This window comes from Oncorhynchus tshawytscha, linkage group LG03 (genome assembly GCF_018296145.1).
Source record: "Oncorhynchus tshawytscha isolate Ot180627B linkage group LG03, Otsh_v2.0, whole genome shotgun sequence".
Taxonomy (NCBI): Eukaryota; Metazoa; Chordata; class Actinopteri; order Salmoniformes; family Salmonidae; genus Oncorhynchus; species Oncorhynchus tshawytscha.
Window position 1 is genome coordinate 64,186,448 of NC_056431.1, and position 23,649 is coordinate 64,210,096.

The window sequence follows — 23,649 nt, forward strand, 5'->3', positions numbered from 1 at the left end:
GTGCAGCCGTATTCATCGACCAGGCCAAGGCTTTCGACTCTGTCAATCACCACATTCTAATGGGCAGACTCAACAGCCTTGTTTTCTCAAATTACTGCCTCGCCTGGTTCACCAACTACTTCTCTGATAGAGTGCAGTGTGTCAAATCGGAGGGTCTGTTGTCTGGACCTCTGGCAGTCTCTATGGGGGTGCCACAGGGTTCAATTCTCGGGCCGACTCTCTTCTCTGTATACATCAATGATGTCGCTCTTACGGCTGGTGATTCTCTGATCCACTTCTACGCAGATGACACCATTCTGTATACATCTGGCTCTTCTTTGGACACTGTGTTAACTAACCTCCAGACAAGCTTCAATGCCATACAACTCTCCTTCCGTGGCCCCAACTGCTTGTAAATACAAGTAAAACTAAATGCATACTCTTCAACCGGTTGCTGCCCACACCTGCCCGCCCGTCCAGCATCACTACTCTGGATGGTTCTGACTTAGAATATGTGGACTACAAATACCAAAGGGTCTGGCTAGACTGTAAACTCTCCTTCCAGACTCACATTAAGCATCTCCAATTCAAAATTAAATCTAGAATCGGCTTCCTATTTCGCAACAAAGCATCCTTCACTCATGCTGCCAAACATACCCTCTTAAGCTGACCATCCTACCGATCCTTGACTTCGGCGATGTCATTTACAAAATAGCCTCAAACACTCTACTCAACCAATTGGATGCAGTCTATCACAGTGCCATCCATTTGGTCACCAGAGCCCCGTATACTACCCACCACTGCAACCTGTATGCTCTCGGCGGCTGGCCCTCGCTTCATACTCATCGCCAAAACCACTGGCTCCAGGTCATCTACAAGTCTCTGCTAGGTAAAGCCCCGCCTTATCTCGGCTCACTGGTCACCATAGTAGCACCCACCCATAGCACACGCTCCAGCAGGTATATCTCACTAGTCACCCCCAAAACCAATTCCTCTTTTGGCCGCCTTTTCTTCCAGTTCTCTGCTGCCAATGATTGGAACGAACTGCAAAAATCACTGAAGCTGGAGACTCATATCTCCCTCACTAGCTTTAAGCATCAGCTGTTAGAGCAGCTCACAGATCACTGCACCTGTACATAACCCATCTGCAATTAGTCCATCCAACTACCTCATCCCCATTCTGTATTTATTTATCTTGCTCCTTTGCACCCCAGTATCTCCACTTGCACATTCATCTTCTGCACATCAATCACTCCAGTGTCTAATTGGTATATTGTAAATCGTTCGCCACCATGACTTATTTATTATCTTACCTCCCTTATCTTACCTCATTTGCAGACACTGTATATAGATTTTCTTCAACTGTATTATTGACTGTATGTTGTGTATCTCTGTGTTGTTGTATGTGTCGAACTGCTTTGCTTTATCTTGGCCAGGTCGCAGTTGTATATGAGAACTTCTTCTCAGCTAGCCTACCTGGTTAAATAAAGTTGAATAAAATGTTTTTAAAAATAAACCTAGCCCGAACCTTACCCACACTGCTAACCCTAATGCCTAACCTTAAATTAAGCAAATTATTGTGTTAATGAATTTAGACTTTGCAGCTGGCCCATCTAGCGGAAACTGCCCAGTTCTGCTTCTAGGACAAGATTAATTACAATAAACCTCAACCTGCAGCTTGAAAACATGGGGTACATATGTATCATTGTCCATCTTGAAGATCGTCCTCATCCCCCAGACAGCTCTGGTACAGTTCTCTGTCTGTCAGAGCTAGAAGCTGGCTGGTTGTCACTGCCACACATCTATCCCTTTCCCAGGTGCCTTTGTAGTGAAAGGTACGTGTCGTGCTGTGACATTGGGCCAAAACCTCTCTATTGATGCAATGAGAGAGAAAGAGAGAAACCAGCAATCTGTTTCTCAAACGAAAGGCAATGACTGACTGACACATTGATCTGTTCCTTTTTTGGGAAACAGATCAAGGCTTTTAACTGTATCTAACCAATGTGTGAATTTAGCCAGATACAGCACTTGAACAACAGTAGGAGTGTAGTGATAAGGAAAATAAATACTTGAACTCATTTGTTGTTAGATTTGCTCAGTGCAAATGTAATTTAGATTTAATTTCTTAAAGATGCACTATGCATAAATCGCTCTACCATTTCCTGGATGCTAAAACTCTAATAGTTCGCCTAATTTCAGTTTATGTGACAAAACAATCAAGTATAGTGTAGAGCAGAATCTCTCCTTACTCTCCTACTCCTCTCTCTTTACTCTCCTCCTCCTCTCTCTTTACTCTCCTCCTCCTCTCTCTTTACTCTCCTCTTCCTCCTCTCTCCTTACTCTACTCCTCCTCTCTCTTTACTCTCCTCCTCCTCCTCTCTCCTTACTCTCCTCCTCTCTCTTTACTCTCCTCCTCCTCTCTCGCTACTCTCCTCCCCCTCCTCTCTCTTTACTCTCCTCCTCCTACTCCCTCCTTACTCTCCTCCTCTTCTCTCTTTACTCTCCTCCTCATCCTCTCTCACTACTCTCCTCCTCCTCTCTCTTTACTCTCCTCCTCCTTTCTCTTTACTCTCCTCCTCCTCTCTCTTTACTCTCCTCATCCTCTCTCTTTACTCTCCTCCTCCTCGCTCTTTACTCTCCTCCTCCTCCTCCTCTCTCGTTACTCTCCTCCTCATCCTCTCTCGCTACTCTCCTCCTCCTCCTCTTTCCTTTCTCTCCTCCCCCTCTCTCTTTACTCTCCTCCTCCTCTCTCTTTACTCTCCTCCCCATCCTCTCTCGCTACTCTCCTCCTCCTCTCTCCTTACTCTCCTCCTCTACCTCTCTCCCTACTCTCCTCCTCCTCCTCCTCTCTCCTTTATTCTCATCCTCCTCTCTCGCTACTATCCTCCTCCTCCTCTCTCCTTACTCTCCTCCTCCTCTCTCCTTACTCTCCCCCTCCTCTCTCTTTACTCTCCTCCTCCTCTCTCTTTAGTCTCTTCCTCTTTCTCTACTCTCCTCCTCCTCCTCTCTCCTTACTCTCCTTCTCATTCTTGTTGCATCTGGTAAGAGTTTGGCTGCAGAGAAGGGACTGTATGACAGCCAGTACGTGGTAATCTTTTGGAGGGCTGAAGAGTGGAATATGCTGATGGGGAGGATAGAGTCATATTTTACTGTGAAGAAGAGTGGATGAAAGACTAAGTCTGTAGGGGAGGTCTGGAATTGACTGAGAACATCTAGTGATGTGGTAAACCCTTACTGGACTCTCTCGCTCTCCCTCTCCCTCTCTCTCTCGCTCTCTTGCTCTTTCTCGCTCTCTCTCCCTAAATGTCATTATTCCTCCCTCCTCTTCTCTCCAGCTCTCTCTCCCTAAATGTCATTATTCCTCCCTCCTCTTCTCTCCAGCTCTCTCTCCCTAAATGTCATTATTCCTCCCTCCTCTTCTCTCCAGCTCTCTCTCCCTAAATGTCATTATTCCTCCCTCCTCTTCTCTCCAGCTCTCTCTCCTAAATGTCATTATTCCTCCCTCCTCTTCTCTCCAGCTCTCTCTCCCTAAATGTCATTATTCCTCCCTCCTCTTCTCTCCAGCTCTCTCTCCCTAAATGTCATTATTCCTCCCTCCTCTTCTCTCCAGCTCTCTCTCCCTAAATGTCATTATTCCTCCCTCCTCTTCTCTCCAGCTCTCTCTCCCTAAATGTCATTATTCCTCCCTCCTCTTCTCTCCAGCTCTCTCTCTCTCCCTCCACTTCTTCTTCCTTTTCTCTACATTTCCACAACAGCTCCCATCTGGTTGCCATGGAAACTCCACATATGTCTCCCACAGCTGTTTTGCCGTTTTCCCAAAAATGACAGCTGGTTGTTTCTCTCTCTTTCTCGCCCACTCTCCCTCTGTCTCTTCAGAGCCAAACAGCCTGATGAAACAGAGCACACAGATGAACACGCTAATGCATGGCAAAAGAGCAATAAGGTATTATGCTGCCAAACCACTCCCTGTCTTAGTAGGACTGCTAAGCATGTTAATAATGAAGGGAGAATATCCGTTGGTTTTTCTGACTGGATATGAGCTGGGTGGTTGTATGGTGTATATGGGATGGAGAAGGTCTTAGAGTGTGTAGAGACACAGTATACTGGACCACAGCAACACTGAATTAGCATGTTACCCACGTGACTACACATCAACTTTGAGAGCCGGTGTCAGCCAGACTAACACTGAAGAGTACCTGCTAATCAATAGTAGAACAGGACAGTGGCTAGGGTTGGCAATTCTCTGTCTGATTGCCCTGAGGGTGAAAACAAACTGGAGCTTTTTACTTCTGACCTCTGTTGAGTCACACTCAATAATGTCCCATAAAAACACAGACAGGTCCTCCTGCTGTGGAATGGAATGTCTGACAAACCTGAGGCCGTCCAGGCGGACGCCTGACTGTATCAGTCTCTTATGATAATAATAGTAACAAAATACTAAATAAGATGCAATTTAAATGACATTTTAATAATTTAGCAGACAATTTTATCCAGTCCATTCCAGTCCATGCGACCACCACATATCACATTGCAAATAAAACCTTATGTTGGGATTATTAACTAATACTACACTAATGACTCATTGAACACAACAATAATACTGCAACTATTTCATATCAATTGCTCTAACTCTGTTAAATGAAGCTTGATTACTAACATAGCTGGGATTATATTCCTGAGCTTCAGGCAGGAGTGAGAGAAGGTGTGTGTGCGAGAGAGAGAGCAAGAGAGAGAGATATAACTGTGTTGATTAATTTAACGAAAGCTGTGTTCTTCCTCAGCAGCCATTTAAGCTTTAAGCACCAAGGAGGTGGCATGTAAGTGTGTGTGTGGTGTGTGTGCTCTTGTGTTTCGGTGACTGTGTACTCATGCCTACGTGTCTGTGTACTGTATGTGCCTGTGTGTGTGTTTATAATTCATCTATAAACAATTAAGGATCTTCCATTATCAGGAAAAAGCAGAGATTGGTTGGTTGATCAGTGAGGTCCTTACAGTATAGGAATATGACCTAGAGAGAAATTAACGGAGCAGCCTGCAAAGATACCTTGAGGATCTAACTGACTAACAAGTTCTACTGATACTACTGAAACACGCACTGCATGGTCAAACTCTACTGCAGTACCACTGTTAAATTACTGTTACGCTGGTGCTATGTCCTAGCTCAGCTTGACATGTATCCGCCCTAACCAGCTGACGTGTGTGTGTGTGTGTGTGTGTCTGTGTGTGTGTGTGTGTGTGTGTGTGTGTGTGTGTGTGTGTGTGTGTGTGTGTGTGTGTGTGTGTGTGTGTGTGTGTGTGTGTGCACGGTTGTGCGTGTGTGATCATTAAAAACACATTTATTTAGATAATGACCACTTAGGCTAAGCGACCCCATAGGGTTCATCACTAGGGTTCATAGGATGGAAATGGTATGATCACCATGGTAATGACAGTGGTTATTACCCTCACTGCTAACAGCTCTGGTTAAATTATTGTTTAAGAGAGTCAGTGAGTTAGTGTGCGTGTGTCTGCAGCTTGCTTGGCATAGTAGTTTGGTCTTTTGCTGAGGTAAGGTCTCCCAATGTTTATTCAGCATCCATCTTGGCTTGTCACTGTTGTTGAGGAAAATGTCTACAGCCCTCTCTCTCTCTCTGTCCATCTCTCTCAATTCCTCATGCTCTCTGTCTTTTCATCTCCGTTTCTCCCTCTCAGTAGAATCATTATTGTTTGGTTGGGAGTGGGTTGGGAGTGGGTTGGGAGTGGGTTGGGAGTGTGTCGGGAGTGGTTGGGAGTGTCGGGAGTCGGTTGGGAGTGGTTGGGAGTGGTTGGGTTGGGTTGGGAGTGGGTTGGGAGTGGGTTGGGAGTGGGTTGGGAGTGTGTTGGGAGTGGTTTGGAGTGGTTTGGGAGTGTTTGGGAGTGGTTGGTAGTGGGTATGGTGTGGTTTGGAGTTGGTTGGGAGTGGTTTGGAAGTGGTTGGGAGTGAGTTGGGTGTGGGTTGGGAGTGGTTTGAGAGTGGGTTGGGAGTGGGTTGGGAGTGTGTTGGGAGTGGTTGGGAGTGGGTTGGGAGTGGGTTGAGAGTGGTTGGTAGTGAGTTGGGAGTGGATTGGGAGAGGGTTGGGAGTGGTTTGGTGGTGGTTGGGAGTTGTTGGGATTGGGTTGGGAGTGGGTTGGGAGTGGTTGGTAGTGGGTATGGTGTGGTTTGGAGTTGGTTGGAAGTGGTTTGGGAGTGGTTGGAAGTGGTTTGGGAGTGGATGGGATTGGTTTGGAGTGGATGGGAGTGTTTTGGGATTGGTTTTGTGTGTTTTGGTAGGGTTTTCAGAATGGATGGGAGTGGTTTGCTAGTGGTTTAGGAGTAGTTGGGATTGGTTAGGGAGTAGGTGGGAGTGGTTTGGGAGTAGTTGGGAGTGGTTTGGAGTGGTTTGGGATTCGTTTTGAGTGGTTTTGAGAGGTTTAGGAGTAGTTTGGAGTGGATTGGAGTGGTTGGGAGTGGTTTGTGAGTGAGTTGTGAGTGGGTTGGAGTGGTTGGGAGTGGGTTGGGAGTGGGTTGGGAGGGGTTGGGAGTGGGTCGGTAACGGGTTGGGAGTGGTTGGGAGTGGGTTGGGAGGGGTTTGGGAGTGGGTTGGGAGTGGTTGGGACGGGTTTGAGAGTGGTTTGGGAGTGGGTTGGGAGTGGGTTGGGAGTGTGTTGGGAGTGGGTTGGGAGTGGTTTGGGAGTGGGTTGGGAGTGTGTTGGGAGTTGTTTCAGAGTGGGTTGGGAGTGGGTTGGGAGTGGGTTGGGACTGGTTTGGGACTGGTTTGGGAGAGGTTTGGGACTGGTTGGGAGAGTTGGGAGTCGGTTGGGAGTGGTTTGGAGTCGGTTGGGAGTGGTTTGGGAGTGGGTTGGGAGTGGGTTGGGAGTGGGTTGGGAGTGGTTGGGATTGTGTTGGGAGTGGGTTGGGAGTGGTTGGGAGTGGTTGGGAGTGGGTTGGGAGTGGGTTGTGAGTGGTTGGTAGTGGGTATGGTGTGGTTTAGAGTTGGTTGGGAGTGGTTTGGGAGTGGTTGGAAGTGTTTTGGGATTGGTTTGGTGTGTTTTGGTAGTGTTTTGGGAATGGATGGGAGTGGTTTGCTAGTGGTTTAGGAGTAGTTGGGATTGGTTTGGGAGTAGTTGGGAGTGGTTTGGAGTGGTTTGGGAGTAGTTGGGAGTGGTTTGGAGTGGTTTGCGATTAGTTTTGAGTGGTTTGGAGAGGTTTAAGAGGAGTTTGGAGTGGTTTAGAGTGTTTGGGAGTGGTTTGGGAGTAGTTGGGAGTGTTTTGGGAGTGGATTTGGAGTGGATGGGAGTGGTTTGGGAGTGGTTGGGCCAGTGGTTGGGCCAGATCTGTGTGAGTCTTTGATTAAAGGATCAACAGTTCAGTATTGCTTTTTCAATAGAGTTCAGTTTTTTGTAAAGCAGATCAATGTCTGTGTGAGTACAGTGGAATATATGACAGTTTGTAGAGCAGAATGACCAGTTCTGTGTCAGTGTGTGGCGCATGATGTAGTTACTATATTTGTAGTGCAGATCTGTGTCAGGGTGTGGCACAGGATGTAGTTACTATATGTGTAGTGCAGATCTGTGTCAGGGTGTGGCACATGATGTAGTTACTATATTTGTAGTGCAGATCTGTGTCAGTGTGTTAGTCAGTGCACTCTGGCTTCGGAGAGCTGATGTATTCTGATGTGATGTGATCCAGGCAGATACTCCACCTCTCACAACTGCTACTGTAATGGTGGTGGGCTCATACACTCTGATACACTCTGACTGACTGACTGACTGACTGACTGACTGACGATTGATAACTGACTGGTGACTGACTGATGAATGATGACTGACTGACTGATAACTGACTGACTGATGTCTGACTGATAACTGACTGACTGACGTCTGACTGATGACTGACCGACTGACTGACAACTGACTGACTGACTGAGGACTAATGCCTGATGACTGACTGATAACTGACTAACTGATAACTGACTGACTGACGACTGACTGATAACTGATGACTGACTGACTGAGTGATGTCTGACAGGTGACTGACTGACTGATGACTGACTGACAACTGATAACTGACTGACTGAGGACTAATGACTGAATGACTGACTGATTAATGACTGACCGATGACTGACTGATGACTGACTGACTGATGACTGACTGACTGATGACTGACTGACAACTGACTGATAACTGACTGATGACTGACTGACTGACAACTGACTGATGACTGACTGACTGACTGATGACTGACTGACTGATGACTGACTGACAACTGACTGATAACTGATGACTGACTGACTGACAACTGACTGATGACTGACTGACTGACTGACTGATGACTGACTGACAACTGACTGATAACTGGCTGATAACTGACTGATTGATGACTGACTGACAACTGACTGATGACTGACTGACTGATGACTGACTGACAACTGGCTGATAACTGACAGATAACTGACTGATGACTGACTGACTGATGACTGACTGATGACTGACTGACAACTGACTGATAACTGTCTGACTGATGACTGACTGATAACTGACTGACAACTGACTGATAACTGACTGACTGATGACTGTCTGATAACTGACTGATAACTGACTGACAACTGACTGATAACTGACTGAGGACTAATGACTGACTGATGACTGACTGACTGACTGATAAGTAACTGACTGATAGATGACTTACTGACAACTGTCTGACTGATAACTAACTGATGACTGACTGACTGACTGACTGATGACTGAAAACTGATTGACTGATAACTGATGACGGACTGACTGATGTCTGACTGCCTGATAAGTGACTGACTCCTCAAGGGCACGCGGAGTACAAGCCACACACAGGGGATCATACTGGAGTGCAGGAAGCTGTAGTATGCGTGTGAGTGTGAGTGTGAGTGTGAGTGTGAGTGTGAGTGTGAGTGTGTGTGTGTGTGTGTGTGTGTGTGTGTGTGTGTGTGTGTGTGTGTGTGTGTGTGTGTGTGTGTGTGTGTGTGTGTGTGTGTGTGTGTGTGTGTGCATGCATTTACAAGTGCAGGTTTATTGGAAAAATACACTGTTTGCAAGTCTTTCCAATAGCGCTTCATTTCAAGTAATATTGTTTGTCTGTTATTTTCTACTTCGTCCTGTCTATCGTCCTGTCTATCGTCCTGTCTATCGTCCTGTCTATCGTCCTGTCTATCGTCCTGTCTATCGTCCTGTCTATCGTCCTTTCTATCGTCCTGTCTATCGTCCTGTCTATCGTCCTGTCTATCGTCCTGTCTATCGTCCTTTCTATCGTCCTGTCTATCGTCCTGTCTATCGTCCTGTCTATCGTCCTGTCTATCGTCCTGTCTATCGTCCTGTCTATCGTCCTATCTATCGTCCTGTCTATCGTCCTGTCTATCGTCCTGTCTATCGTCCTGTCTATCGTCCTGTCTATCGTCCTGTCTATCGTCCTGTCTATGTCTATCGTCCTGTCTATCGTCCTGTCTATCGTCCTGTCTATCGTCCTGTCTATCGTCCTGTCTATCGTCCTGTCTATCGTCCTGTCTATCGTCCTGTCTATCGTCCTGTCTATCGTCCTGTCTATCGTCCTGTCTATCGTCCTGTCTATCGTCCTGTCTATCGTCCTGTCTATCGTCCTGTCTATCGTCCTGTCTATCGTCCTGTCTCTATCGTCCTGTCTATCGTCCTGTCTATCGTCCTGTCTATCGTCCTGTCTATCGTCCTGTCTATCGTCCTGTCTATCTTCCTGTCTATCTTCCTGTCTATCGTCCTGTCTATCGTCTGTCTATCGTCCTGTCTATCGTCCTGTCTATCGTCCTGTCTATCGTCCTGTCTATCGTCCTATCTATCTTTGTTGTTACTACATCCACATGGGTTCACACACTAGGCGTTTGTGGTTTATAAGTGTGTAATATATAAAGTAATATTGCTCTCTCTTTCTACGTTGCAGTGCTGTGTCTGCTGAAGGAGGGAGCTGACCCCAACACTCCTATCTCCTCTGGTGGTTCTCTTCTACACCTGGTAAGAACACACACACATGGCCAACTCCAGACATAAGCAACAGAAGCGTCCTCAGTCGGTGTCTCAACTTACTATTGACAGTTAGAATAGTAGAATACAACAGATGCAATTTATAAATGTGTTTGTGCACCTGTAGTTTATCTCTTGTTATGTAACTCATTTGCTGATAATTAGCCATGTATATTTTTTGATCGTTAGTTAGTCTAGCCAACTATCTAACTTTTTAAAAATCATGGCCAAAGACTACCCGGGCACGCAGGGCACAATCCCAGGGGCCCTGACCTCAAGGGTCCCCCATTGATTTTGTTAGCCACTCTAAAATAGATATCATATTAACTTGGCATACATCATGGCAAAATGTTTTGAATTGTAGGAAATAGCTTTGAAGGGGAATAATTAAGAATTCAGATAATGTGTCTTTGTTCCTAAATCCCTCTGATTCATTGTTGGACTGTCTGTCAACGTGCGCACATCTCTCATTCAGGGACCTATCTCTCATTCTAGCTCTCGCTCTACCTCGCTCTCCCTGAGTGAGAGAGGTTTGCACGTTGACAGACAGTCCAACAACGAGTCAGAGATTAAATTTGATGTTATTCCCCTTTAAAACCGCAAAATGTTCTCTCCACCCCATGGCGAAATTGGTAGAATTGCAGAAAATTTACATTTTTCACTCCTGCATCAAAAGGAGGGATACTAAAATGTTTCGCACCGAAAAGGCTAAAGCCGGCCCTGCACACACACACACACGCACACACACACACACAAACACATCCACCTATTGTTTTTAACTATTTAGATTGTTCCCATACTGTACACATTATGATAATGAAATATTCTAGCCACCATGGTGATATGAGTTTTGATTAAATGTACTGTATTATACATTTCATCCATGTATGACATTTTGAATGTTCCCTGGACCGTAGAACATTTAACTAACCGTGACTCAGCAGAAACGCTACTATAATTGAAAAACAATCAACAATTTCAATTGGCTCACCATTATCCAACCACCACTCTCTCTCTCTTCCCTACTGTCTCTTTCTTTCACCCTTTCTATCTCTCTTCATCTGTCTCTCTCTCTGTCTATCCCATAGTGTGCTCGCCATGACAACGTGTTTGCTGCAGAGGTTTTGATTGAGCGAGGGCTTAACATCAACCTGCAGGATGAGGACCTCTGGACAGCCCTGCACGTGGCATGTGTGTGTGACCACGCCGACATGGTGCTGCTGCTATTGCTGGTGAGAAACACACACACACACGCACACACACACACACACACACACACACACACACACACACACACACACACACACACACACACACACACACACACACACACACACACACACACACATAAAGTGTAGCATCACAACATCATAATAATATTTTCCTATGGGGTCTGTCCAGAGGGGTTTGGGTCAGGTCTGGTGTTCTGCAGTATTAGTCTATCAGATTGGTTTGGGTCAGGTCTGGTGTTCTGCAGTACCAGGACTATCAGAGGGGCTTGGGTCAGGTCTAGTGTTCTGCAGTATTAGTCTATCAGATTGGTTTGGGTCAGGTCTGGTGTTCTACAGTATTAGTCTATCAGATTGGTTTGGGTCAGGTCTGGTGTTCTGCAGTACCAGGACTATCAGATTAATTTGGGTCAGGTCTGTGTTCTGCAGTATTAGTCTATCAGATTGGTTTGGGTCAGGTCTGGTGTTCTACAGTATTAGTCTATCAGATTGGTTTGGGTCAGGTCTGGTGTTCTTTAGTATTAGTCTAACAGATTAATTTGGGTCAGGTCTGGTGTTCTACAGTATTAGTCTATCAGATATGTTTGGGTCAGGTCTGGTGTTCTGCAGTATTAGTCTTTCAGATTGGTTTGGGTCAGGTCTGGTGTGGTGTTCTGTAGTATTAGTCTATCAGATTGGTTTGGGTCAGGTCTGGTGTTCTACAGTATTAGTGTATCAGATTGGTTTGGGTCAGGTCTGGTGTTCTACAGTATTAGTCTATCAGATTGGTTTGGGTCAGGTCTGGTGTTCTTTAGTATTAGTCTATCAGATTGGTTTGGGTCAGGTCTGGTGTTCTTTAGTATTAGTTTATCAGATTGGTTTGGGTCAGGTCTGGTGTTCTGCAGTATTAGTCTATCAGATTGGTTTGGGTCAGGTCTGGTGTTCTGCAGTATTAGTCTATCAGATTGGTTTAGGGTCAGGTCTGGTGTTCTGCAGTATTAGACTATCAGATTGGTTTGGGTCAGGTCTGGTGTTCTGCAGTATTAGTCTATCAGATTGGTTTGGGTCAGGTCTGGTGTTCTGCAGTATTAGTCTATCAGATTGGTTTGGGTCAGGTCTGGTGTTCTGCAGTACCAGGACTATCAGAGGGGCTTGGGTCAGGTCTAGTGTTCTGCAGTGTTAGTCTATCAGATTGGTATGGGTCAGGTCTGGTGTTCTACAGTATTAGTCTATCAGATTGGTTTGGGTCAGTTCTGGTGTTCTTTAGTATTAGTCTAACAGATTAATTTGGGTCAGGTCTGGTGTTCTACAGTATTAGTCTAACAGATATGTTTGGGTCAGGTCTGGTGTTCTGCAGTATTAGTCTTTCAGATTGGTTTGGGTCAGGTCTGGTGTTCTACAGTATTAGTCTATCAGATTGGTTTGGGTCAGGTCTGGTGTTCTTTAGTATTAGTCTATCAGATTGGTTTGGGTCAGGTCTGGTGTTCTACAGTATTAGTTTATCAGATTGGTTTGGGTCAGGTCTGGTGTTCTGCAGTATTCGTCTATCAGAGGGTTTAGGTCAGGTCTGGTGTACTGCAGTATTAGACTATCAGATTGGTTTGGGTCAGGTCTGGTGTTCTGTAGTATTAGTCTATCAGATTGGTTTGGGTCAGGTCTGGTGTTCTGCAGTATTAGACTATCAGATTGATTTGGGTCAGGTCTGGTGTTCTTTAGTATTAGTCTATCAGATTGATTTGGGTCAGGTCTGGTGTTCTACAGTATTAGTCTATCAGATATGTTTGGGTCAGGTCTGGTGTTCTGCAGTATTAGTCTATCAGATTGGTTTGGGTCAGGTCTGGGGTTCTGCAGTATTAGTCTATCAGATTGGTTTGGGTCAGGTCTGGTGTGGTGTTCTGTAGTATTAGTCTATCAGATTGGTTTGGGTCAGGTCTGGTGTTCTGCAGTATTAGTCTTTCAGATTGGTTTGGGTAAGGTCTGGTGTGGTGTTCTGTAGTATTAGTCTATCAGATATGTTTGGGTCAGGTCTGGTGTTCTACAGTATTAGTCTATCAGATATGTTTGGGTCAGGTCTCGTGTTCTGCAGTATTAGTCTATCAGATTGGTTTGGGTCAGGTCTGATGTTCTACAGTATTAGTTTATCAGATTGGTTTGGGTCAGGTCTGGTGTTCTGCAGTATTCGTCTATCAGATGGGTTTAGGTCAGGTCTGGTGTTCTGCAATATTAGACTATCAGATTGGTTTGGGTCAGGTCTGGTGTTCTGTAGTATTAGTCTATCAGATTGGTTTGGGTCAGGTCTGGTGTTCTGCAGTATTAGTCTATCAGATTGGTTTGGGTCAGGTCTGGTGTTCTGCAGTATTAGTCTATCAGATTTATTTGGGTCAGGTCTAGTGTTCTAGTATTGGATATGTTTGGGTCAGGTCTGGTGTTCTGCAGTATTAGTCTATCAGATTGGTTTGGGTCAGGTCTGGTGTTCTGTAGTATTAGTCTATCAGATTGGTTTGGGTCAGGTCTGGTGTTCTTCTGTAGTATTAGTCTATCAGATATGTTTGGGTCAGGTCTGGTGTTCTGTAGTATTAGTCTATCAGATTGATTTGGGTCAGGTCTTGTGTTCTACAGTATTAGTCTATCAGATAGGTTTGGGTCAGGTCTGGTGTTCTGCAGTATTAGTCTATCAGATTGGTTTGGGTCAGGTCTGGTGTGGTGTTCTGTAGTATTAGTCTATCAGATTGGTTTGGGTCAGGTCTGGTGTTCTACAGTATTAGTCTATCAGATATGTTTGGGTCAGGTCTCGTGTTCTGTAGTATTAGTCTATCAGATTGGTTTGGGTCAGGTCTGGTGTGGTGTTCTGTATTATTAGTCTATGAGATTGGTTTGGGTCAGGTCTGGTGTTCTGCAGTATTAGTCTATCAGATTGGTTTGGGTCAGGTCTGGTGTTCTGCAGTATTAGTCTATCAGATTGGTTTGGGTCAGGGTAGGTGTGGTGTTCTGTAGTATTAGTCTATCAGATTGGTTTGGGTCAGGTCTGGTGTTCTTTAGTATTAGTCTATCAGATTGATTTGGGTCAGGTCTGGTGTTCTGCAGTATTAGTCTATCAGAGGGGTTTGGGTCAGGTCTGGTGATGTGTTCTGTAGTATTAGTCTATCAGATTGGTTTGGGTCAGGTCTGGTGTTCTACAGTATTAGTGTATCAGTCTATCAGATTGGTTTGGGTCTACAGTGTTAGTCTGATATGTTTGTTCTGGTGTTCTGCAGTATTAGTCTATCAGATTGGTTTGGGTCAGGTCTGGTGTTCTGCAGTATTAGTCTATCAGATTGGTTTGGGTCAGGTCTGGTGATGTGTTCTGTAGTATTAGTCTATCAGATTGGTTTGGGTCAGGTCTGGTGTTCTACAGTATTAGTGTATCAGATTGGTTTGGGTCAGGTCTGGTGTTCCGCAATATTAGTCTATCAGATTGGTTTGGGTCAGGTCTGGTGTTCTGCAGTATTAGTCTATCAGATTGGTTTGGGTCAGGTCTGGTGTTCTACAGTATTAGTCTATCAGATTGGTTTGGGTCAGGTCTGGTGTTCTGATTGGTTTGGGTCAGTATATTAGTCTATCAGATTGGTTTGGGTCAGGTCTGGTCTGGTGTTCTGTAGTATTAGTCTATCAGATTGGTTTGGGTCAGGTCTGGTGTTCTGCAGTATTAGTTTATCAGATTGGTTTGGGTCAGGTCTGGTGTTCTGTAGTATATGTCTATCAGATATGTTTGGGTCAGGTCTCGTGTTCTGCAGTATTAGTCTATCAGATTGGTTTGGGTCAAATCTGGTGTTCTGCAGTATTAGTCTATCAGATTGGTTTGGGTCAGGTCTGGTGTGGTGTTCTGTAGTATTAGTCTATCAGATTGGTTTGGGTCAGGTCTGGTGTTCTACAGTATTAGTGTATCAGATTGGTTTGGGTCAGGTCTGGTGTTCTGCAGTATTAGTCTATCAGATTGGTGTGGGTCAGGTCTGGTGTTCTTTAGTATTAGTCTATCAGATTGATTTGGGTCAGGTCTGGTGTTCTACAGTGTTAGTCTATCAGATATGTTTGGGTCAGGTCTGGTGTTCTGCAGTATTAGTCTATCAGATTGGTTTAGGTCAGGTCTGGTGTTCTGCAGTATTAGTCTATCAGATTGGTTTGGGTCAGGTCTGGTGTTCTACAGTATTAGTCTATCAGATTGGTTTGGGTCTGGTCTGGTGTTCTACAGTATTAGTCTATCAGATTGGTTTGGGTCAGGTCTGGTGTTCTTTAGTATTAGTCTATCAGATTGATTTGGTTCAGGTCTGGTATTCTACAGTAGTAGTCTATCAGATATGTTTGGGTCAGGTCTGGTGTTCTGCAGTATTAGTCTATCAGAGGGTTTGGGTCAGGTCTGGTGATGTGTTCTGTAGTATTAGTCTATCAGATTGGTTTGGGTCAGGTCTGGTGTTCTACAGTATTAGTCTATCAGATTGGTTTAGGTCAGGTCTGTTGTTCTGCAGTATTAGTCTATCAGATTGGTTTGGGTCAGGTCTGGTTTTCCGCAGTATTAGTCTATCAGATTGGTTTGGGTCAGGTCTGGTGTTCTACAGTATTAGTCTATCAGATTGGTTTGGGTCAGGTCTGGTGTTCTGTAGTATTAGTTTATCAGATTGGTTTGGGTCAGGTCTGTTGTTCTGCAGTATTCGTCTGTCAGAGGGGTTTGGGTCAGGTCTGGTGTTCTGTAGTATTAGACTATCAGAGGGGTTTGGGTCAGGTCTGGTGTTCTGTAGTATTAGGTCCAGTGTGAGACAGGAGCAGCTGTGGAGTAAGGGACAGGAGCAGCTGTGGAGTAGGGGACAGGAGAAGCTGTGGAGTAGGGGACAGGAGCAGCTGTGGAGTAAGGTACAGGAGCAGCTGTGGAGTAAGGGACAGGAGCAGCTGTGGAGTAGGGGACAGGAGAAGCTGTGGAGTAGGGGACAGGAGCAGCTGTGGAGTAAGGTACAGGAGCAGCTGTGGAGTAAGGGACAGGATCAGCTGTGGAGTTGGGGACAGGAGCAGCTGTGGAGTAAGGGACAGGAGCAGCTGTGGAGTAGGGGACAGGAGCAGCTGTGGAGTAGGGTACAGGAGCAGCTGTGGAGTAAGGGACAGGAGCAGCTGTGGAGTAAGGGACAGGAGCAGCTGTGGAGTAGGGGACAGGAGCAGCTGTGGAGTAGGGTACAGGAGCAGCTGTGGAGTAAGGGACAGGAGCAGCTGTGGAGTAAGGGACAGGAGCAGCTGTGGAGTAGGGGACAGGAGCAGCTGTGGAGTAGGGGACAGGAGCAGCTGTGGAGTAGGGGACTGGAGCAGCTGTGGAGTAGGGGACAGGAGCAGCTGTGGATTTGGGAACAGGAGCAGCTGTGGAGTAGGGGACAGGAGCAGCTGTGGAGTTGGGGACAGGAGCAGCTGTGGAGTAGGAGACAGGAGCAGCTGTGGAGTAGGGGACAGGAGCAGCTGTGGAGTTGGGGACAGGAGCAGCTGTGGAGTAGGAGACAGGAGCATGCAAAAGTGGAGGGATGGAGGGTGGGCTATGTTTGGCTTGATGTTAGGTCCTATTCTGGTTCTGCTGATTGGATCCGGTGTGGTAGGGTGGCAACAGAACCTGTATGATGGGGTGGGCATGAGTGACACTCAGAGAGGATGTTGCAGCAGTTGAAGAGCTGCCGGAAAGAGAGAAAGAGAGAGAGTTTGTCTGTGTATTCATTCCCTCTGCATCTCTTCCTCTTTCTATCAGAGCAGGGATTGATTTACTGAAAGCAGCGCTGCATGTAGGCAGCCCAGTCAGTGGGCCTGTGTGTGATATAGTTAGGCCAAACACTACTACTCCTGCCAAGGAGACCCCTGAAAATAGATACAGTATGCAGCACTCTGCAGGAGGAGAGAGAGAGAAGGGCAGGGAAGAGGGAGAATGAGGAAGGGTTTATTTTACCTCTCCACGGGAGGCAGTGACTAAATTTCTTCCGTTCACTTTCAACTGAGACCCACTTTCTAGTTAATGAGGTCACATCTACAGTACCTGTCAGCCAGAGGAGGGAGGGAGGGGAGAGAGAGACACAGAGGGAGAGAGACACGGAGAGAGAGATGGTGGTTGAATAATGGTGAGCCAATTCAAAAAGAGAGCGAGAGACAGGCGGGTGTGGGACAGATAGAGTTCAAGTTTAAACATGTTTTTAATGATTACACGCCTCTTCAACTTCCCTCTGGTGAATTGTGAGGGAAGACTTATTCCGTTTAAAAAAGTGTGTTTCTACTCATTTGTGTGCGCGGCTGTGCGTGAGTAAATGTGTGTATATTTTGCGTGTGTGTGTGTGTATGTACGTGTGTGTTCCTCAGAGTAAGATAACATAAAGGCTGAGTAAAAATAGCAACCTTCTTAAAGACGCATTTCCTTTCTGCTCCTTTCCTTCTTTCTTCTCCAGCACAGAGTCTGTCAATGCAGTCTGCTGTGATTTACATTTAGCACACGGTGTTATCCAGACTGACTTAAAAGTGTAACTAGGGTTAAGTGCCTTGCTCAAGGGCACATCGACAGATTTTTCACCTAGTCGGCCCAGGGTTTTGAACCAACCTATCAGTTACTGGCCCAGCTCTCTTAACCCCAGGCTACCTGCCGCCCCGTGATCAGAAACAAGACTCCTATCAGGGAATTAACTGGGAGAATTTGGTGGCAATTCCTATGTAACTGCTAATAAACATACGCTGAGTGGACAAAACATTAAGAACACCTTCCTAATATTGAGTTGCAACTTTTGCCCTTAGAACTGCCTCAAATCTACAGGGATCCTGGCCCTTGTTGACTCCAATGCTTCCCACAGTTGTCAAGTTGGCTGGATGTCCTTTGGGTGGTGGACCATTCTTGATACACACAGGAAATTGAAAAACCCAGCAGCGTTGCAGTTCTTGACACAAACCGCTGCGCCCTGCCGGGCACCTACTACCATGCCCTTTTTAAAGGCACTGAAATCTTTTGTCTTGTCTATTCACCCTCTGAATGGCACAGATACACAATCCCTGTGAATTATAATGCACTATAACATTGTTATAGAATAGATGCACTTGAAATAGATTGTTTATACTAGGAAGTGTTACCTGGAATTTCTCAAAGAATGTGCTGGTTCTACAGTGGGGGAATGTAGCATTTTCAGAGTGATTTACTATAACAGAATGTTAGACAGGCTTGTCTTTGTCATTTTCAGAGTGATTTACTATAACAGAATGTTAGACAGGCTGTCTTTGTCATTTTCAGAGTGATTTACTATAATATAATGTTAGACAGGCTTGTCTTTGTCATTTTCAGAGTGATTTACTATAACAGAATGTTAGACAGGCTTGTCTTTGTCATTTTCAGAGTGATTTACTATAACATAATGTTAGACAGGCTTGTCTTTGTCATTTTCAGAGTGATTTACTATAACATAATGTTAGACAGGCTGTCTTTGTCATTTTCAGAGTGATTTACTATAACATAATGTTAGACAGGCTTGTCTTTGTCATTTTCAGAGTGATTTACTCTAACAGAATGTTAGACAGGCTTGTCTTTGTCATTTTCAGAGTGATTTACTATAACATAATGTTAGACAGGCTTGTCTTTGTCATTTTCAGAGTGATTTACTATAACATAATGTTAGACAGGCTTGTCTTTGTCATTTTCAGAGTGATTTACTATAACAGAATGTTAGACAGGCTTGTCTTTGATTGTCATTCCCTTCGTCTCATCCTCCATTCATTCCTCTCCTCCTCCTCTCCATCGCTGTCCTTGGGTTTCCATCTCTCCCTTTTTAATGGAGGACAGCGTTTTTGCTGCCGGAAATTGTACAGTGGCAGGGATCCTTGGTACGTCCCTACCAGTGGCTGTATGGTCTGTGCTATCAGGGATCCTTGGTACGTCCCTACCAGTGGCTGTATGGTCTGTGCTATCAAGAATCATTGGTACGTCCCTACCAGTGGCTGTATGGTCTGTGCTATCAGGGATCCTTGGTACGTCCCTACCAGTGGCTGTATGGTCTGTGCTATCAGGGATCCTTGGTACGTCCCTACCAGTGGCAGTCGGTGCCATTTAATATTAGGAAGGATGAGTTATTTTTTTGATGTGCATGGCCTTATTCCTATTACAGCATATTGGATTACTTTCATTCATATTCCCTTCACCCAGCTCAATGTAACATTGAAAGGTTTAGGCCACTGATACTCTAATTTGCCCTGTGGCCATCAAAGGTCCCTACTCCATTGAAGCATGTTTTTTTTTAAAGGCCAAATCACCTTTTAAGTAACATCAAACCAAATTTGGAGTTGATTTCAGATGATTTGGACGTTATATTTTTGAACCTGCTCACATGTTAGCGGTTGCTATAGTTTGTAATGGCTGTTTCACGAACAATTACAGCTTCTCCTGGCCAATAGACTACTTTCAGTGTGAAGAACCATCTAACATTGTAAATGTTAGAGGCAGCAACTCATTTAAGGTAAGGGTTAAGATTAGGGTAGGGTTTAGTGTTGGGACATCCCAGCACTTACCGTGGCTGTATGAGCTGGGATGTAGGGGGCTTGGTAATTGGGGAGGAGGGGGAGGAGGGGGTAGCATTATTGTCTCGACCCCTCTCTATGTTTGATGGCGCTAATGCTAATTATCTTACCTCCATATTGAAAACAGCATCCCAATTTCCCATGCCCTCCCAATACCCTCCATTACATTCCCAACCCCGTTCCCAATCCCATTCCAAACCCCCATTCCCAGCTCCGGGTACTGCTCTGTCTACAAACATCTTTCTGTCAGGATTTATCCTCTCTGTGTGACTGGTGAACCTCAGCCAGAGGAGAGGAGGGGAGGTTAGTCATTGGTTATAAAACTATGATAGGAGCCAATAGGCAACAGTAGAGTAGTGTTGCTGCATGCTAAACCTATCTGCCTCATATTAAATGTATGAGTCGGTTTAAATTCATTATTATGAGGGAGTTATAGTGAGTTATTTCCTTCAATGTATTGGTCATTAATTTACAGCTCTTTCATGTTGATTCCCCATGAGAATAATGATCCTCTATGATCAAACAGCCCTTAACCACAACGGCAACTATGAAGAAACGACATGATTGCTACTCTAGATGTAGGACTAGTCTGTTGAAGCCATCTCTGTCTATGGCGTCACTATAGTTCCCTATTCAGAGCCTAGAATCCATTGTGGCATCGCTGGTCCGTTATCATATCTGATTTAATTTCACTGTGTCAATTAGTTTCTCCTGATTTGCATGGCTAACAAGGCCCATGCAGGCAGCAATGAGATAAGCGATTGCCGATTAGTGGCTAATTGGCAGGTTGTCCTCATTCTGTTGTAATGTCTCCCAGCAGAAATGGTGAGTTCTATTCCCTAGGCACCAAACGAAAAACACAGGACGAAAGTAGGAGATATTAATTGAACATGTCCAATAAGAAATGCTTGTTTTAGTTTTCCATAGCACAACATTTTGAATTGATTCAGTTGCATGCCCTAACGATCCCTACCATGAGCTCAGTTTTCTCTCTTATGGTTTGCATTCTGAAAAGTTGTAAGGCGGGGCCTGTCTCTGTCTCGTCTGTCTGGAGTGCTCCTCTGATGTGTCACGCTGAGTTGTTATCCGACCTCACTAACACTGAAAGTTTGTTGTGAACCTTGAAGTTTGTGCTTACTGTTGTGCTGGGTTTTGATAGTACAGCTTACAAAAGTCATCCTAATATTACTGGCCTCCTTAACTCCTCATGGCTTAAGATGGGAGATTGTGATTCATTGGTTCTATCGTTCTATGAATTGGTTCTATTGTTCTATGAATTGGTTCTATTGTTCTATGAATTGGTTCTATTGTTCTATTAATTGGTTCTATTGTTATGAAATTTCCTTTTAGACTGACCCACTTTTGGCAATCCAAAACCGTTGCCTTTAAATACCTAACGACATGACCCTTGTCTGAACTCTGGTAAAATAGTGGAACCTACAGTATTTTCTTCTGTCTTGGATTTAAATCTGAAAACGATGATATAATTTGGCTTTGCGTAAGCGAGCGCTAGTTCATATAGGTGGTGATGGTGGCTCACTCCTAGAGTGTATAGGTAGTCCATTCTAATCTCATTCATTTAGGGACATGTAAGTGTTTTAGTTCCTATTCAGGGAGTCTCTAAAGCCATCCCAGGGATGTCACTAGTTACCACAACCACAAAGTAAACCTAACCCTATCCTTAACCTTCACCTTAACCACACTTCAACTGTAATCCCTAACCAAAAAGCTAAATCATTTTTACAATATAGCCAATTTTAACTTTGTGGCTGTGCGATCTAGTGGAAACCCCATCCCAGGGGACAATCCCACCAAGTCCTCTTTTTTGTTGTTGGTATGGATCCTAATGCGGTTGCTGTAGTAACACCTATTATGACACGGGCGTGTTGCGGCGTTGACCGATTCCTGTCGCCAGGTCAACGAACACTGATCCATCATAAGGCTGCGGTGAGTGCGGAGCGTGTCAAGGTCAGAGGTCAGCTTTTAACCCCTTGCTGCACACTTGGCACCCGGGAGACAATAGGATGCTGTTTGTTTCTACGTGTCAGCAGTTACTATCTGCAGTCAGATAGAGCATCATCTATCTGTATTGATGGGATGGCAGACACCAAAGGCAAACTGTACTGCGATATAGTAGTCATATCATGTCAACTCATTTACTTTAATACATTGTATCTAACATTGTTGCTATTACAAACAAGGATTACATCAGGATTAAGTTGAGATGGTCAAACTCATACTACTCTTTGTATTATTTTATACCGCCACATTCTACTGGCGGCTGGTGCTTTATTTTCACATCTGTAGATGGTGTAGTTGTCTTTAACTGCATGATTGACTACCAAGTTTAACATGATAGATATCAGCTAGGTAAAAAATATGATGAATAACACATGCATTCATCATTAACCATACTGTAACCCGGGCAGCAGGTAGCCTAGTGGTTAGAGCATTAGAGCGTTGGGCCAATAACCGAAAGGTTGCTAGATCGAATCCCCGAGCTGACAAGGTAAAAATCTGTTCTGCCCCTGAACAAGGCGGTTAACCAGCTGTTTCTAGGCCATCATTGTAAATAAGAATGTGTTCTTAACTGACGTACCTAGTTAAATAAAGGTAAAATAAAAAAACAGAGGCCCCAGTTGATATCCTCAGTAGGTAGAGTAGTGAGTACCCTGCAAACCAAGAACATTCACAGAACATTAGCTAAGATTCCCATTAAGTTCTAGATAGATAGATATAACCTGGTGGTGCAGAGGGTTCTGGCTGCAGAGCCGATGATTGTAGGTTCAAGCCAACATATTCTTTAACCATGTTTCTTTCGAGCAAAACTATGAAATTGAAATAAAGTGGTTCTGTGTCCTACTGGTCATTACCACGCATTCTAACAGAGGTGTCAGGACGATTGTACCTATATTTAAACACACCTCTTCCAGAGACCATCACCAATTGGTGACGCTCTTTTTCACAAGGAATAAATGTATATAGTGAGAACATCAATGGAATATATGCTATGAACTTCGCAAAAACGGATTTATTTGGAATTTGTGGAACATTGTTCAACATTACAGGAATGACCTGTGCAACCTAACTTAAAACATTGTTTGAATGTCATCACAACTGACCATATTTTTTGTTTTGGGAACCTAACTCTTGTAAGGTATCCACACTGTTCCTGCAACCTAATTAAATGTTCTGGAAACCTTTAAAGAACTCAGAAAGGTTGTTCTGTCAACATTCTTGCAACATCAAAGGAAAGTTTTGTGCCCCCTGATTCAAACATGATCTGAATGTCAGCACAACTGGACAGATTTATCTCTTGTCATATCCCCACAACGTTCCCACAACCCAATGAAACATTCTGGGAACCTTTAAAGAACAGAAAAAAATATTCTGGGAACATTATTGTAACATTGGGTGAATGTTTTTACACCCTAAAAGAAGCATTGCAGAACGATCCACACAACTGGACAGTTTTTGTTTTTTGGGAACATATATTTTGTGATATCACCACGATGTTCCCATCAGACTGTTGCCACAATCCAAAGAAACATTATGGGAACCTTTAAAGAAAAATACCAAATGTGTTCTGGGAATGTTTTTGTAACATTGAGTGAATGTTTTTTGCACCCTAAAAGAAGCATTGTAGAATGATCCACACAACTGGACAGTTTTTGTTTTTTGGGAACATATATTTTGTTACACACTTCCCACAATCTAGTAAAATATTCTGGGAACCTTTAAAGAACCTTTTAAATGTGTTCTAGGAACGTTCTTACAACATTCTATAATCATCCTCACGACTGGACAGTTTTTGTGTTATGAGAACATTTGCGGCGACCGAACGAATGTTCTGGGAACTTTCACATAACTAATTCTTGTTTGCTAGGTACCATACTGTAGTAG

The 23,649-nt window shown here is 44.5% G+C and overlaps 1 protein-coding gene across 1 annotated transcript in view; it reads left to right on the plus strand.

Moving 5' to 3' along the window:
- Positions 1-23,649, plus strand: part of LOC112237601 (unconventional myosin-XVI-like) — a 277,352-nt gene that overhangs the window by 30,259 nt on the left and 223,444 nt on the right. The window contains 2 exon segments of the mRNA XM_042319826.1: positions 9,918-9,988; positions 11,086-11,229. Of these exon segments, the coding sequence (XP_042175760.1) occupies positions 9,918-9,988; positions 11,086-11,229 (215 nt within the window).